We start from the raw sequence: 16,878 nt of genomic DNA, 5'->3' as shown, positions 1-16,878 counted from the left end.
ACCTTAGTTTATTGTGAGACATCTATTAGTATCTTGTCAGTGTGAAAGCAACTTAAAGTTTCAGTTCCTTACATGTTTTTAAGTTTGGGGGATACTGCTGTAGAAAGATTTGAGCTTGCTGTAATTGTTATCCCCTTACCTGCTCCTGTGCCAGAAGTCTCCTGGGCTGCTCTGCGGATCTGCGTGCGTAACATATGGATCTTTGCATCACTTTCAGATAACATCTGCTGCGCAGTTGACAGCAGCTTTTTATCCTGTAACATAAATATACAATTAAAAAACGCTAGTTTCAGATAAAGAGTATTTGTATAATCTAGTACATTCTTTCTTAACCTGGGTTCTGTGGAAACCCAGGGTTTCTCTAGAGCAGGAGTCTCCAAACTATGGCCTTCCAGTTGTTCAGGAACTACAATTCCCATCATGCCTAATCATGTCTGTGAATGTCAGAGTTTTACAATGCTTAATGGGAACGTGTAGTTCTGCAACAGCTGGAGGGCCGTAGTTTGGAGAGCCCTGCTCTAGAGGTTTCTAGGAGTTCCTTGACTATCCGCTAATGTAAAGAACATTCTTCCTCCAACTGGGCCCTTGTCATATGGCACTTTTCCACTGAAAGTACCGGCTTGGCTCCACTCGGCCCTGCTTGGCTCGGTTTGTGGTTTTCCACTGCATGGTACCGCATGGTACGGTTCGGTACGGTTTGGTACGGTTTGCTTTTCCACTAATAGTAAGTGGGTGGGATAACAACGATTCTCTGACCAATCAGTGGCTAGTAGTGACAAACAGTCAAGGCTGCATGCAAAGGATTGTGGGATATGGTACCGGTATGGCCCTCTTGGAACCACAACCGAGGTGGTACTGTTTAAGCGAGCCATACCGTTCGGTTCCATGCAGTGGAAAAGCGCCGCCGTACTGTACCGTACCGAACCGTTCCAACACCGTACCATGCGGTACCATGCAGTGGAAAAGCGCAAAAGCAAGCCAAACTGTTCGCTTTCTTGCAGTGGAAAAGCGCCAATACTGACTATAAATATAAGGGTCCCTGCTCTGCTGACCGCTATTGTAAGGGAGGCTCTTCTCCCCTGACCATTGATGTAGGGGGGCATTTTTACACTGACACCCTACGTAGTAGAGGGGCTTCTCAACTGATCACTAATTTAAGGAAAATTTTTCCTCCAACTTTCCACTAAAGACTAAAGAGTCCCTTTTTCCATTGACCGTAAATGTAAGAGGCCCTTCTCTGCTGGCCACCAATGTAAGTGAGATCCTTCTTTCCTGACCCTCAATGTAGGGGGGGGGGGGTGGATTTTTCCACTAACCACGAATGTAGGGGAGGGGGCTTCTCCACTGGTCACTAATATAAAGGAAATTCTTTCACCAAATGTCCACAAATATGAAAGGTGCTTTGTTCCAATGACAATAAATATACGTGGCCCATCTCTGCTGACCACCAATGTAAGGCAGGCCCTTCTCCACTGACCATCTAGGGAGCACTTTTCCAATGATCACCAATGTAATATTTTTGGGTTTTCTTTTCTTTCTGGCCATTATTGTTAATTTCATGAACATATACAACACATCATTTTGATTATATCTAAAATGTACCAATAATGCTAATGTACAGTGAGCTGTAGATGTAAAATTTTTTAGCAAGGGTCCCCTCAGACCTGAACATTTTTTTAAGAGTTCCTCTGAGGTGAAAAAGCAGATTTAGTATGCGTCCAACCAAAGTTGTTTTTTTTTTTTTAGCAATAGCCTGTCAACACAAGAACAGGAAGTGAGGGCAAATCCTCCAGTAAGAACATCAGTTCCAACTGGGCCCTTGTCATACTGACTATAAATATAAGGGTCCCTGCTCTGCTGACCGCTATTGTAAGGGAGGCTCTTCTCCCCTGACCATTGATTAACCAATTAAGCCCTGAAAGATTTTACCCCATTCCTAAACAGGCCCTATTTTGCGATTCGGCACTGCGTGATTTTAACGGACAATTGCGCGGTTGTGCGACAATGTACCTAAACGAATTTGACGTCCTTTTTTTCCCACAAACAGAGCTTTCTTTTGGTGGTATTTGATCACCTGTGCGATTTTTTGATCATGCGCTATAAACAAAAAAAGAGCGACAATTTTGCAAAAATAACAATATTTTTCACTTTTTTTTTTATATGAAATTCCCAAAAAAAAATGTAAAAATCTAAATTTTTTTACATTTTTGGCCAATTTGTTTTCTGCTACATATGTTTGGTAAAAAAAAAATCGCAATAAGTGTATTTTGATTGGTTTGCGCAAAAGTTATTGTGTTTACTAACTAAGGGAAAGATTTTTGTCATTTTTGTTGTTTTTTTTTAACGAGTAATGGCGGCGATCTGCGATTTTGTTTGCGGGACTGCGACATTGCGGCGGACAGATCGGACCCTTGACTGACATTATTGACACTTTTGGGGGTACCAGTGACATTACTACAGTAATAAGTGCTATACATATGCACTGTTACTGTAAAAATGACACTGGCAGGGAAGGGGTTAACTTTATTAGAGAAGGAGGGGTTAAGTGTGTCCCTAGGGGCGTGTTTCTAACTGAGCAGGGATGTGGCTGTTTGTGTAACAGCAGAGATCTACGGTCCTACATAGCAGGACCGTATGATCTCTGCTGTTACACAGGGGAGAATGACAGGCGGCTTTGTTTACATTAGCCGCCTGCCTTTCTCCCTCTGTAACTGACGATCGCGAGTGACCGGCGGACATCTGGTCTGCCGGTCACTCGCGCGGATGTGTCCGTGAACGAGCGGGGGCGGGAGCGCGCCTCCGGCGGCGTGCGCCCGCCCCCTATTGGCTCACAGGCGAGTGACGTACCGGTACGTCACTTTGCCTGCACAGGGCTGACCGCCGCAGTATATGTACTTGCGGCGGTCGGCAAGCGGTTAAGGGGGGCATTTTTACACTGACAAATGCAATGTGTTTTGGTGCGTTTTTGGAGTCATGTGTCCTTTTTTCACAGGTACAAAACACACCGGAAACGCAGCAAAAATGCATATGCAAAATGGAGCAGTGTGAAAGCAGCCTAAGCATTATTACTCTTTCACCAGTAGACAAAGTGAGATGGGCCAATGTACCGACCTCCTGAGTCAATTGGTAAATGAATAATAGAGTAAAATGAAAATGCGGAAATCTGGAAGTGTAGGACACGTTGGCACTAGTATTTTGCAAGTCACTGCAGGTACACTTGAAGTCATTACATGTCTTGTGACTGCTTGAAAGAAACTGAGTTAAAAGAAAATGCCACAACTTCCTCACCCTCTCTGTTGCTGTAACTCCTTTTCCTTCTCCACCCAACGGCCCTCTACATAAAAAATAAAGTCATGACTCTGTCATCTCTAGCCAGAAAGGAAAATTTCCCCCGTTCCTTAACTTACATAACACCCTTCTAAACTCAACAGTGCATCTGTAACAAATGAAGATCACATAGAAAATATAAAAACAGATTAAAGCAAAAGAAAAGTCTAGTAAGCAAAGCAATCAGAGGTTTTATTTTATACTCCTAACTTCCCCGGGAAAATATCAGTTGGAATCAGTGGCCAGACACAACTCTTCCTCATGCCTCGGCTATGGTGTTAGCAAAGGAGCTCCTATGCTTCAACTGCTCTACTATTGTATTTAATTGTTTGATTGTGAAGTATGCTCTATTGGCACAAGTCTTGTTGGATTTTACAATTTGTGAAAAAAGTGGCACATTACTAAATTAGCAGCCATCAAAGAACGAAAAACAAATCTTATAGTGGAAAGTATAATGACAGGTGTTAAATTGATCTCCATGCAAGGACTCTTTCTCCTTCTGTCTGACTCATGCAGGAGCAATTCCCCTAAGCAGACAAAGGCTGTAACTGACTCACGTGAGAGGCAGCTTTAGATTTACAGCATATTGAGAGCTCAAATAATTATAGGGTGCATGTCATGGGAGCAGGGACGGTACAGAATGGGGTTGGGATGTTCATCCTGTATTATCAGGGAATAAGGGCAGGGGATATTGTATGAGATAAGAGAAAGCCAACAGCTCAATCTTTTGGGATAAATTAATTTATTAATCCCGGTGTAGTATAGAATAAAACAGGGCTCACAGTAAGAGAAAAAAGTATTTGATCCCCTGCTGATTTTGTACGTTTGCCAAAGAAATGATCAGTCTATAATTTTAATGGTAGGTTTATTTTAACAGTGAGAGACAGAATAACAACAAAAATATCCAGAAAAAGCATTTCAAAAAAGTTATAAATTGAATTGTATTTTAATGAGTGAAATACGTATTTGATCCCCTATCAATCAGCAGGAATTCTGGCTCCCAGGTATCTTCAATACAGGTAACGAGCTGAGATTAGGAGCACTCTCCTAAAGGGAGTTCTCCTAATCTCAGCTTGTTACCTGTATAAAAAACACCTGTCCACAGAAGCAATCAATCAGATTCCAGTCCATCCACCATGGTCAAGACCAAAGAGCTGTCCAAGGATGTTAGGGACAAGATGTATACACACACAAGGCTGGTATGGGCTACAAGACCATCGCCAAGCAGCTTGGTGAGAGAGTGACAACAGTCAGTGTGATTATCTGAAAATGGAAGAAACACATAATAACTGTCAATCTCCCTCGGTCTGGGTCTCCATGCATGCTCTCCCCTCGCAGAGTTTCAATGAACATGAGAACAGTGAGGTATCAGCCCAGAACTACACAGGAGAAACTTGTCAATGATCTCAAGGTAGCTAGGACCATAGTCACCAAGAAAACAATTGATAACACACTACGCCTTGAAGGACTGAAATCCTGCAGCACCCGCAAGGTCCCCCTGCTCAAGAAAGCCCATGAACAGGCCCATCTGAAGTTTGCTATTAAACATCTGAATCATTCAGAGGAGAATAGGGTGAATGTGTTGTGGTCAGATGAGACCAAAATCGGGCTCTTTGGTAACAACTCAACTTGTCGTGTTTGGAGGAGGAGGAATGCTGCCTATGACCCCAAGAACATCATCCCCACCGTCAAACATGGAGGTGAAAACATTAAGCTTTGGGGGTGGTTTTTTTGCTAAGGGGACAGGACAACTTCACCGCATCAAAGGGACGATGGATGGGGCCATGTACCATCAAATCTTGGGTGAGAACCTCCTTTCCTCAGCCAGGGCATTGAAAATGGGTCGTGGATGGGTATTCCAGCATGACAATGACCCACAACACACGGCCAAGGCAACAACGGAGTGGCTCAAGAAGAAGCACATGAAGTCTTCATACCCTAATCCCATAGAAAATAAGAGGAGAGAGCTGAAGGTTCCAGTTACCAAACGTCAGCCTCAAAACCTTAGACTTGGAGAGGATCTGCAAAGAGGAGTGGGACAAAATCCCTCCTGAGATGTGTGCAAACCTGCAAACCTGGTGGCCAACTACAAGAAACGTCCGACCTCTGTGATTGCCAGCAAGGGTTTTGCCATAAAATAATAAGCCATGTTTTGCAACGGGGTCAAATACTTGTTTCACTCATTAAAATGCAAATCAATTTATGACTCTTTTTTAAATGCATTTTTCTGGATTTTTTTGTTGTAATTCTGTCTATCACTGTTAAAATAAATCTACCATTAAAATTATAGACTGATCATTTCTATGTCAGTGGGCAAACGTACAAAATTAGCAGGGAATCAAATACTTTTTTCCCTCACTGTATGTGTTTTGGCTTTTAGCCTTGAAGTTGTTCTAAAGCCCCAATATTTTTTACCTTAATGCATTCTATGCATTAAGGTAAAAAAACCTTCTGTGCTGTAGGACTCCCCTCAACCACCCACCCTTATTCTTACCTGAGCCCACTCCGATCCAGCAATGTGCACGAGAGCTTAAGTTTAATGTTACTTTAATCATAAAGAAAATGTTATGACTTTATCTGACTTAATTGTCAATCCTGGCATTTGCCAGAAGGGCTGGTGTGTCTAAGCCTATGTAGGCAGGTGCAGTGGAGCCTCCCTGCAAGGGTGGCGGTGTTCAGCAGCCACCCTGCAGAGGACGAAGGGTCTTCAGGGAAGCAGCTGTCCAATTGGCAATTGATGCCCTGGTTGACCTGGCGGCCATCTTTGAGGTGAGCGGGTGGCACACATTTAGCATGGAGGGTAGATTAGGGTCAGATATCCCACTGGTTAGGGACAGTGGGAATAGTATGGGGACAGGTTCCGTGGGAGAAGGGACAGAGCAGGGACTTTAACTGTATACTATCAGTGGTCTTCCTGTTTTCGGATTGCTTTCCAGCCACCTTCCCTGTCAGATACTGTTCAGTGTCTTCTTTGTGCAATGTATTTTCTGTCTGGCTCATTGTAAGTGTTCCAATCCAGCGTGGTCGGATCTGCAGAGTTCGCTGTTCTCTCTTCATATTACCACATTAATATACTTTGCTGCATCAATCAGTCTCCGTGTGAGCTTCCTTTCCCTGCAGGCAGTGAACCTGGGTCACACCTATACACACATATTAAGTTTTATTTGTTCCACATGCAGGCTGAATGAAAACAAATAAAACAAATCCCTCAACCCATGCCTTAATGCACAGATGGACGAATCTCCTGCTGTAGCTATTGTATTCTGACAGCTGTCAAAATACCCAAACACGGAAGTATGTCAGGGAACGGAGTGCTGACAGGAGCAGCCTGGTTCATCAGGAACCAGCCGAAATATGATCAGTGTATGTCTTGTGGGCTGATGGAAACTTCTGATGGTTCCTCAAGCTCATCTTTTGTTCATTAAAACAACAAAATGGATTAAATACTACAAATATTAGCAGTGGTGACAAAATCTTTACAATTAGGGATGGATTAAGGGAGAATGGGGCCCTAAACAAGGTAGCAGGTTTGCTCGCTTTCCCCACACATCCCTTTGACTGACATTGATAGGGATTGCAGCAGTATCAGAGAAATCACCCCATTGGCAGTCTGTACTGGCTTGGCCCCATAAGACACTATGGGCTTTAATTACTAAAGCTAGAGAGGGCAAAATGAGTCACAATTCTACAGAGAAACCAATCAGCTTCTAACCTCAGTATGTTTAATTGTGCTTTAGCAATAAAACCTGGAAGCTGATTGGTTTCTCTGCAGAATTGTGACTTATTTTGCCCTCTCTAGCTTTAGTAAATAAACCCCAATTGACTACAAGTGTATCTTCCCTTCATGAAGTGATTGACAGGTGCACACCTTTGGCCAGTAGTGTTATCCCCCTAGTTAGGATGAGCTTCAAGGTTGAAGCTGGGCCACCTGAAGATCTCCTAGATCTAAGGCTCCTGCCTAGGTTGCCTTCTGCACGATCCAACTCTGGATCATGAGCAATAAGCTCAGCAAAGTTTGGTTGTGTGCATAAATGTGGACAGCTATCCTAGGACTGCTTTTTTATCTTATTCTAGCACTGCTAGGAACCTGAAACAATAAAGGGTCACCCATGAGCGTAGATAAATTGTCCCACAGCTAAACTGACAATTTCAAATCCAAGGTAATTTTCAGACCAGATTGGATGGCGGATTGTCTTTATTGCAAATCCGGCTTTAGAGTCGGTTCACACTAGCGTGACTTGTCAGGCGACTTGTCAGCCTGACAAGTCGCGCTCCCTCACGGTCCATTGACCGCTACAGGACCCGTTCTAATAGGAGCGACACAAGTCGCTCCGACTTAGAAAAAGGGTCCTGTACTACTTTGGGTCGACCTCGGAGCGACTTGCATAGACTTCCATTATGTGAAGTCCCTGCAAGTTGCTCCGAAGTCGTGGTGCATGGTAATGCACAAGTCGCCCCCGAAGTAGTAAGGAGTCGTGTCGGCTCAGTGTGAACCGGCTCTATAGTTGCAATATGCAAAGCCGATTTTACAAGTTTTTATAGCAGATATAAGACTCACTTCTGTTTTACAGCATGTAATGTTGAACAAGAGAGAACTTTACATATTTGTATTAAAGACTCACCTTCACAGAACCGTTACTGTACATTTGGATCATATTTTCTGCCCCCTGTCGGACTCTCATCTCGATGTCCAGAAGACGCTCTAATTTTAATACACGGGGATTCTGAGACGGGCATGGGAATTCAGAAGGGAGATTTTTACCTAAAGAAAGGACAAGGTGGGAACAGCAAATTAAAGATTATTGAATAAAGGATTCATTAACAAAATACAGTAACCTACCTCAATCATTGGAACCCAATATACCAAATTCCACTGACCTGCAGATGCAGTGTTTGGGGTGCCAATATATCTTAATGGCAGTCCAAATGCAATGCGATTTTGCCACGATTGTCACACAACAAAACACACAAAAGTCGTGGCAAAAAATGCAATGCAAATGCGCCTGGCTCAGTGCCAAAATTAGCTTCTTTGGCGTGTTTTTGAAGTGGAGGGATGCTTATTCAAAATGAATTGTGCCACTCCAAAAACACACCACAAAACACACCGTGGAAGCTCAGATGCGAACGGGGCCTTAAAAAAAGGAATTGATTTCTGGTCAGCAGTAAAGATTTTTCAACTTGGTATAAATCTCTGAATAAAAAAGGAACTTTGATCATTCATCAGGTGGACAACTATGGTTGTCATTGGGACAGGAGTAGATATTTTCTAATGGGAACACCTATTAAAGGTTGGATTTTCCAAAACTTTGATGAGGTTTCCATTCACTTTGTGTTGTGGATCTAGGACAGGAATAGCTGGGGAAATATCTACAATAGGGGACACATGCAACCATAAAAAGTTTGGTTCTAATCCGTTGCTCTTCTCATCACATATCAGCTGAAATAAAAAAAAATGCTATGGTAAGGACCTAATTACTGTAACTAAGAACCTGTGTTGATGAGCTGTTTGTATTATTTTCCGATTTTACGTTCTCATACAAGTCTATGGGAATACAAAACCTGCTTGAAGCAGGTCAAATGTAAGTCAGAAGGAGGTCAAGTGCAAGTCAAATGTACCTGTCACTGAAGTCTGATTGATCTCAATATGATGTCAAACGGATGCATTCAACTCAAGCCCAAAGCCTATCAACACAGGCAAACAAAATCGGTGGCAAATTGGAGAGATGTGTGTGTACTTAAAACATCCAAGGGAATTAGAAAAAAAAAAAAACACTTCTGCACATGATTGGATGTTTCAAGTGAACACAGAATTATTTTATTTCAGGCCCATTTGCTTCTTTTTGGTGTGTTAATGTATGTGTGTTGCGTTAAAGCTACCCATTGAAAATGATGGTAAAAATCGTACATCACCCTTTTTTGAGACAGTGTGTTGTGAAATGCTGCAAACATGCGTGTAGGTCCAGCACATGTATGTACACAGGGATTGTATCAGACATGTGAGGTATCTTCAAGAACGTTGGAGTGAGAGCAATAATTTGAGGGCCATAATTCATGGTTATCTCTGAATGATGTAAAGGCTTTTAAAGAGTCACCTATGCAAAATTTTAGGTACTGTCATTTTTTTTCCATAAATTTTTATTGAAAAAAAACAGAACAATACAAAAGAGAAAAAAAATGTCTAATGTGGTTAGGTATGGATGGAAACATAAATACACCTCTGTGTGACAGAAAGGAGTAAAGGAGTTATCAATACAATGTTATGATGGTCAGATAATACAAAAAAATCAAGCATTGACTTTGAAATCGGGCCAATGCCCAACAGTACGACCCCAAACATACATGGTATCAATTGGGCGCATGAAGTTGTTATACAAGGTCTCAAAAGTGCAGGGATCACGTGTAGATAGGGAAAGGGTTTGGGGATCACAAATTACCTTATGGAGAGTATCAGATAGAAATCTAGTCTCTAAGAGGAGGGAGAGAGGGGGAAGAAAAAAAGAGGGGAGATGAAGATAGGATCAGGAAAACAGGGGAGATAGTAGGGAGTGGGAGCCCCTGGGGAATATTGGCAGGCCTGTCGTTTAGCCAATGGGGTCAAACAAAAAGTCTGCCAAACGGGAATGTAGCAGAAGACCATCATAGATCATTCAAGAGAGGTGGTGCTGTTTATCCACTTTAGCTCTGGAAGGTTTACCTCCTCTTCCTGGCCCGGCCATTTTATATACGGCACTACGTTGCTTTAACTGACAATTGCCCAGTCGTGCGACACTGTACCCAAATAAAATGTATGTCCTTTTTCCCCACAAATAGAGTTTTCTTTTGATGGTATTTAATCACCTCTGTGGTTTTTATTTTTTGCACTAGAAACAAAGAACGATCGACAATTTAGAAAAAAAAAATGTATTTTTTTAATTTCTGCTCTAAAACACATCCAATTAAACATTTTTAAAAATTGAATTTTTTCATCAATTTAGGTCAACATGTATTCTGCTACATAGTTTTGGTAAAAAAAAATACAATATGCATATATTGATTGGTTTGCACAAAAGTTACAGCGTCTACCAACTATGGGTCATTTTAATTTTTTTTTCTATTTTTTGTTTTCACTAGTAATGGCTGCGATCAGCAACTAAAGCCCCTTACACACGTACCGATTGTCGGCCGTAAATATTCGGCCGACGACCGATCGGCCAATTGTAGGCTTGTTAGTATGATGCTTCCGACAGCTGACAGCGCATTTTCGGCCGAACAGAATCTGGCGTGCAGACTTTAAAATATTTGTTGGCCGTCACCAGAACGGCCGATTGTTCGCCAGTCAGTACAGATTTCAGTCGACAGACAGCAGATTAGCAAGACTGGGCATGCTCAGAAAAGAAAAAAGATAAGGAAAGTTAACCATCACATGACATCACTTCTGCAGTCGGCTGTTGTTGGCCGACAAAATTCGTGTGCAGTCTTTTGCAGTTTTCAACAGACACGACAGCCCTGGACAAAAGATGGCCGATCATTCGGTTGACGATCAGTACGTGTGTACGGGGCTTTATAGTGGGACTGCAATATTGCGGCAGACAAATCTGACACCTGACACTTTTGACACTTTTTTGGGGACCAGTGACAATATTATAGTAATCAGCGCTAAAAATATGCACTGTCACTGTACTAATGACACTGACAGGTAAAGGGTTAACGTCAGGGGTGATCAAGGGGTTAAATGTGTGCCTAGAGAGTGTTTACTAACTGTGGGGGAGGTACTTTTACTACTTGAAGACATGGATCGGTGTTCCTGCTTTACAGGAACACAGGATTCATGTCTTCTGTACTCACAGAATGACAGTCTGCCATCCTGTCAAAGTACCGAAGGACCAGTGGGTCTGGGCAGACATTGGGACCTTGCGACCCGCTGATCAACTCCCACTGTGTAAAATCACAGCTGGAGCAAACTGCCAGCTGCGCGAGCTTGCGCCCAAGACCTGGAAGTGCAGAATCACGTAAATCTGCTATGGGGCGGTCATAAAGTGGTTATAGAGGTCTGAGTCTTTACCAGGAATCAACGCGCCCAAGCAGAAGAATATGACGCCATAGTTCCTCTGCTCATGTGTACCAGTTCCTCCATCTATCCCCCCTGGTCTATACGGTGGAACCATTCAATGAGTCCTGAAGTGTTAGTGGAACGCCAGTATCTGGGAATAAGACCCCTTTCACACCGTTGGCAGATAAAAAACAGACATCAATGCATCTCTACAGAAAAACGGATGTAAACGAATGATCATTCATTTACATCCGCATCTGTCAACATCAGTTTTTTTAAATGGATTAAAGTCCTATTTTTTTTGTGTTAAAAAATGTAACAAAGGAAAAACAGATGTAAATGGACTAAGGGCCCTTTCACACTGGGCAGATCCATTTGACAGAATCTGCTTGCTCGGCGGGGATCGATCCACTGATCCCTGCTGAGCAGGCGGATGACAGCTTCGTCTCTGCTCACTGTGCTGAGTCGGACATGTCGGAGTCCCGCTTTCCTCGATGGGAAGATCGGATGAAAACAGGGCGCCTGTCCAGTTTCATCTGATCCCATCCGATCCGAACCTCCAAACGGATATAAAATAGGGTCACCGTCCGTTTGGACTTGGCAGACAGGATCTGATTGGATAGCGGTGGGTGTCAGTGGACATGTCAACGCTGACATCCGCTGCTCCATAGGGTTAAATGGAGGGTCCGATCAGGTCCGCCTGAAAAACTGACAGGTGGACCTGATCGGAAAACCCGTGTCAAAGGACCCAAACTGTCTGTTTTTGCATCTGTTTTTGGATTGGTAGTGGATTTAAAAACAAATGAGAAACTGATGAGCAACTGAAGAGAAACTGATGGAAAACTGTGAAAAACTGATGGAAAATGATGAAAAATTATGGAAACTTCATCTGTTTTTTTCTTTGAAAAAGCCTGAATGAACTGATGAAATGAACAGGCCGCATGTGAAATGGGCCTAAGGATTTTGGCAGAATTTTGGCAGCATTCGGCAGGTGAATAGTAAGGGAATGTATTTAGAAGGGGACATGTCCAAGTGGTAAAGCAGGAAAGTAGCTGGATCGAAAGGTAGGTCCCGATCTGTGATCTGTGTGATCCCTGCGTGGATAGCCTCCTAGAAAGGGCGTATCCGAGGGCAGACCCCCAAATATGTAGGAGCGTGCCTTTATTGGATTGACAACGCCAACAAGTGTCCAGAAAAGCAGGGAAGATGGCATCATTTTTTGCCATTTCACAGGTGCGTGCAATTTTAAGTCTTGACTTGTTTGGTATCTATTTCCTCAACACAACCCCATCAGTATTACATTGTGTTTGTGTGCACTAAAATTCATTTTAGTGTATTTCTTCCTGAAAATATGCATTCGATAAACAGCTGCACAAATATTATGTAACATAAAAACCTGAAACTGACCCTTTATTGTTCTTCAGGGTCTCTGCTTTCAGAAAATATAAAATGTTTGGGGTCATTTTCTAGGAAAAAATAAAATGTTTTGGATAAATTTCTAGCAAAAAAATGCATATTTTAACATTTGTGTTGAAAAGTAAAAAAAATGCCCAGAATGAAAAGGGTAAAGACATCACAGCACACTGGTGCACGTTATGTGTGTCACTGCGTATTGCAGAAATGCATGGGATAATGCGTAAGTGACGAGGGCACAGAAGTGTAAATGGGTCCTTCATGTTATACTTTACTGAGTTAAGCCACTTTACTTCACCTTATTTTACTCTTTAGTAGATAAGTAGATTAGTTGGACTTCCAACATCTTTAGACCAGATTGGAAAAATGGAAAGCAGGGAAAGGAGGGGGCAGAGGCCTTGGTGGGAAGGGAAGGTTGGGGAAGAGATCTAAATGAGTGACCTAGAAAAGGAGCAGCAAGGTGTAATGTAGGGTGGACAAGAAGGCAATAAGGAAGGCAAACATAGAGGAAGATAAAAGAGTGGGGCAGAGAGAGGAAGCAACCACAGAACACAGAGACAGCTTTGGGGGGTAGAGACAGGCAGTCCTGTAGGCTGCAAGGCTCCGTTCACATACTAGCGTATCGGATCGCGGGCAGAATTGTGGCGATTCTGCCCGCGATCCTGAATCATTGCAAAACCGGGATGCCCGTATGATTCCGGTGACTTGCAATGGCACCCCCAACCCTGTGCGATTTTTGCCGCAATTGTCGCACAACGAATTCCGGTAAAATCGCGCAAACAGAATCGCGGGACGCCTGTTGCCCAAAAAAGTACAAGAACTTCTTCTGGGCGACAGGCGTCCAGCAATTCTGTTTGCGGGATTTGTCAGGCGACAATTGCAGCGCGATTTGGGGTGCCATTGCAAGTCATGGGAATTGCAAGGGCTTCCCCCGATTTGCAATGATTCGGGATCGTGGGCAGAATCGCCGCGATTCAGCCCGCAATCCGATAAGCCAGTATGTGAACGAAGCCTAAAGAGAAATCATCAAAATATAACTAGTAAACAGCAAAAAAAAAGCACATAGCAATGTAAATGAAGCTTGATAAAAGAGGATAATTGTAGAGGGAGACAGTATTAGTAAGTGGTAATAAGGCATCCAGTTAGTGTAAGATGGAAGGAAACCACAACAGTCACATCCGTTTTTAGGTGATAAAATGTCTATAGGGTGAGAAATGGACACAGGCAGTCCCCTATATCTGTGACTTTGTTTAAAGTAGATGTAAACCCTAGAAATAAACCTCACCTATCTGCTCACTTTCTGTTAAAGTGTATCATCTATTGTCAAAATGTATAATCATATAATAATTTCCACATTATATTTCAATTATTTCTAGCCTCCTCCTATTAATCTGAATGATCTTGAAGCTTGTAAACGTACTTTGTAAAAGGAGATCTATGGATCACAAGAGTGCAATTCGTTCTGCACTCCTGTGACCCGTTTTCAGCAGAGAGTGGTCATGAAGTCACCGCGTCATCACAACCATGGAGTTGGGATCCACCAGGTGCCTGGACCGACACACGGCTCAGCCACTGAGAGCCTGAGCCAGCCGCTCTCCATCCACAGCCCAGCGCTCCAATGAGCAAGGAGGAGGCAGAGCGGAGAGCTGCTGACTGACAAGCGGAGAGCCGCTGACTAACAGACTAATGCAGCATCGGACTGATGCTGCATCCACCTAGGTAAGTATAAATGGGCAAAGAACACCAAACCCCATACTTCTCTTTTAAGATCCCCACACATTTCCTTCCGTGAACTCTGTGACATGTAGTCACTGTGTCCAGTAGGTAGGCACTGCTGTGTCACACATTTCACAGAGCCTGCATTCTGACCTACAGAGGTGCTGAGAGGAGGAGTTTCATGGGGCATGGCAACCTTTCGATCATGGTCGAACCGATGTTGAGCAGGTAACAGATAGATCAGGGCCCTTTCTTGCCAACCGCTGGAACTTGGACAGGAGGGGTGGCGGGGGTGGCATTTACTAAAATCAATTCCCTGTATTTTCCCCCTGCTGCCACTAAAAGCCAGCCTCTCTTCCTCTCCCTCTCTCCGGCGTTCATTGGCTTCAGGAGGAAACTACAGGGGATTGGGTCTAGTAAATGCCGCCCCGCCACCCATCCTGTTCAGGTTTCCCTTCTTTCTTCTGTCCAGCCCCCAGTATGCTCCCCTGGTCCCCCTGCAGCGCTGCTCGCTTCCCCTCCTCTCCTCTCCCACCAGCTGCTGTGGGGGATTGTTTCAGGATGCAGAGCAGGGAAGGGACTGGTAAATACCCATATAACAAGCAATTGAGCTGCAAAATTGAAAATGACTTGATGATTGTAAATTCTCGTTTTTTTTTTTTTTTTAAAATAACAAACATGTTATACTTGTTTTGCACAGAGTGGCCCAAGTCCTCCTCTTCTCAGGTCCCTCTTCGGTGCTCCTGGCCCCTCCCTCCTGACGAGTGCCCCAACAGCAAGCAGCTTGCTACAGGGGCACCCGAGCCAAGGCGCAGCTCCCTGTGCCCATTCAACCCGGCCCCGTCCCCTCCCCCTGCTAATTGGCTCCCTGGATTTGATTGACATCACCAGGAGCCAATGGCGCCGGACTGCCATCTCAGCCAATGAGGAGGGAGAGTCTGGGGCAGCCAATAAGGTAAGTATTAGGGGGGGCTGCTGCACACAGAAGGCTTTTAATCTTAATGCATAGAATGCATTAAGATAAAAAACCTTCTGACTTTACAACCACTTTAAGCTTTTGCTAGACTTGTCAGGCTTCACAAGTTTGTTGCACAACTGCAGCAAGTCCATAATGCATGACTCCAGATCAACTTTCTTTGCAAACATTCTGCAAGTCTGCTGCAAGTTCTGGTACAGTTATGTTGTGCAATAGTCATCCCACCACAGGGGTCACTGTGACTTGCAGAGCTCTTGCTGTAGACTCATCACTGCAACATTGCTCTTGCTAGAGACTTGCTATGCAAATTTGCTACAAAGGGGAAAAGTGTCAACTAGAACTTGTGCTTCAGGTGCTCTGCAAGTCTACAGCTTGCCAGTAAAAATGTGCAGCAAGTTAACAGACTTACAATTCAACACTGCCACAAATTTGTGGCAAGTTTTTCTCGCTTCTTGTTATCTGGGTGTGTCATTTACCGACCCTTTCTTTTCTGAATGAACACGGTGAGTGATCAGTACTGTACTCACTGTACTCATTTATAACTGAAGCGTGGTAAACTGTTTACATTCACTGTCCAGAGAAAGGGACTGGCAAATGTCCTTAGCCCCTTTATCTGTCTCAGAAGTGAGACATCAGGGATCTGTTTAGACCCCTGATATTTTACCAAAGTCCCCCGACAGGGCTCTTAAAAAAAATGTAAAAAATAATATTATAAAAAATAATTTAAAAATTGCAAAAAAAATAAATAAATAAAATAAAACTAAAAAACTACTGACACTATTCACTGCCCTACTGACAACACCCACTGCCCTTATGAAACCACCCACTGCTCTATTGACACCGTCCTCTGTCCTGCTGAAACCAACCTCTATCCTACTGACATCGTCCACTGCTCTATTGACACCGTTCATTGCCCTAATGACACCGTCCTCTGCCCTGCTGACACCAACCTCTGTCCTACTGACATCGTCCACTGCTCTATTGACACCGTTCATTGCCCTAATGACACTGTCCTCTGTCATGCTGACACCAACCTCTGTCCTACTGACATCGTCCACTGCTCTATTGACACCATTCATTGTCCTAATGACACCGTCCTCTGCCCTGCTGACACCAACCTCTGTCCTACTGACATCGTCCACTGCTGTATTGACACCATTCATTGCCCTAATGACACCGTCCTCTGCCCTGCTGACACCAACCTCTGTCCTACTGACATCGTCCACTGCTGTATTGACACCATTCATTGCCCTAATGACACCGTCCTCTGCCCTGCTGACACCGTCCTCTGCCCTGCTGACACCAACCTCTATCTTTCTGACATCGTCCATTGCTCTATTGACACCGTTCATTGCCCTAATGACTCTGTCCTCTGTCCTGCTGACACCAACCTCTATCCTACTGACATCGTCCACTG

The 16,878-nt window shown here is 43.7% G+C and overlaps 1 protein-coding gene across 2 annotated transcripts in view; it reads right to left on the bottom strand.

Moving 5' to 3' along the window:
* LOC309554456 (serine/threonine-protein kinase N1-like) overlaps positions 1–16,878 on the bottom strand; it is a 172,992-nt gene that overhangs the window by 89,842 nt on the left and 66,272 nt on the right. For both annotated transcript variants that reach the window (XM_082256195.1, XM_082256196.1), the window contains exons 3-4: positions 7,950–8,089; positions 140–254 (exon numbers count right to left, since the gene is read on the bottom strand). In XM_082256195.1, coding sequence (XP_082112321.1) covers positions 140–254; positions 7,950–8,089 — 255 coding nt within the window. The remainder of the gene's footprint in view (positions 1–139; positions 255–7,949; positions 8,090–16,878) is intronic.

Source organism: Pelophylax lessonae (assembly GCF_965119305.1).
Source record: "Pelophylax lessonae genome assembly, chromosome: 4".
In the NCBI taxonomy this organism is placed as follows: domain Eukaryota; kingdom Metazoa; phylum Chordata; class Amphibia; order Anura; family Ranidae; genus Pelophylax; species Pelophylax lessonae.
The sequence above is the reverse complement of the archived record's forward strand: the minus strand, read 5'-3'. Positions and strand labels throughout refer to the sequence as shown.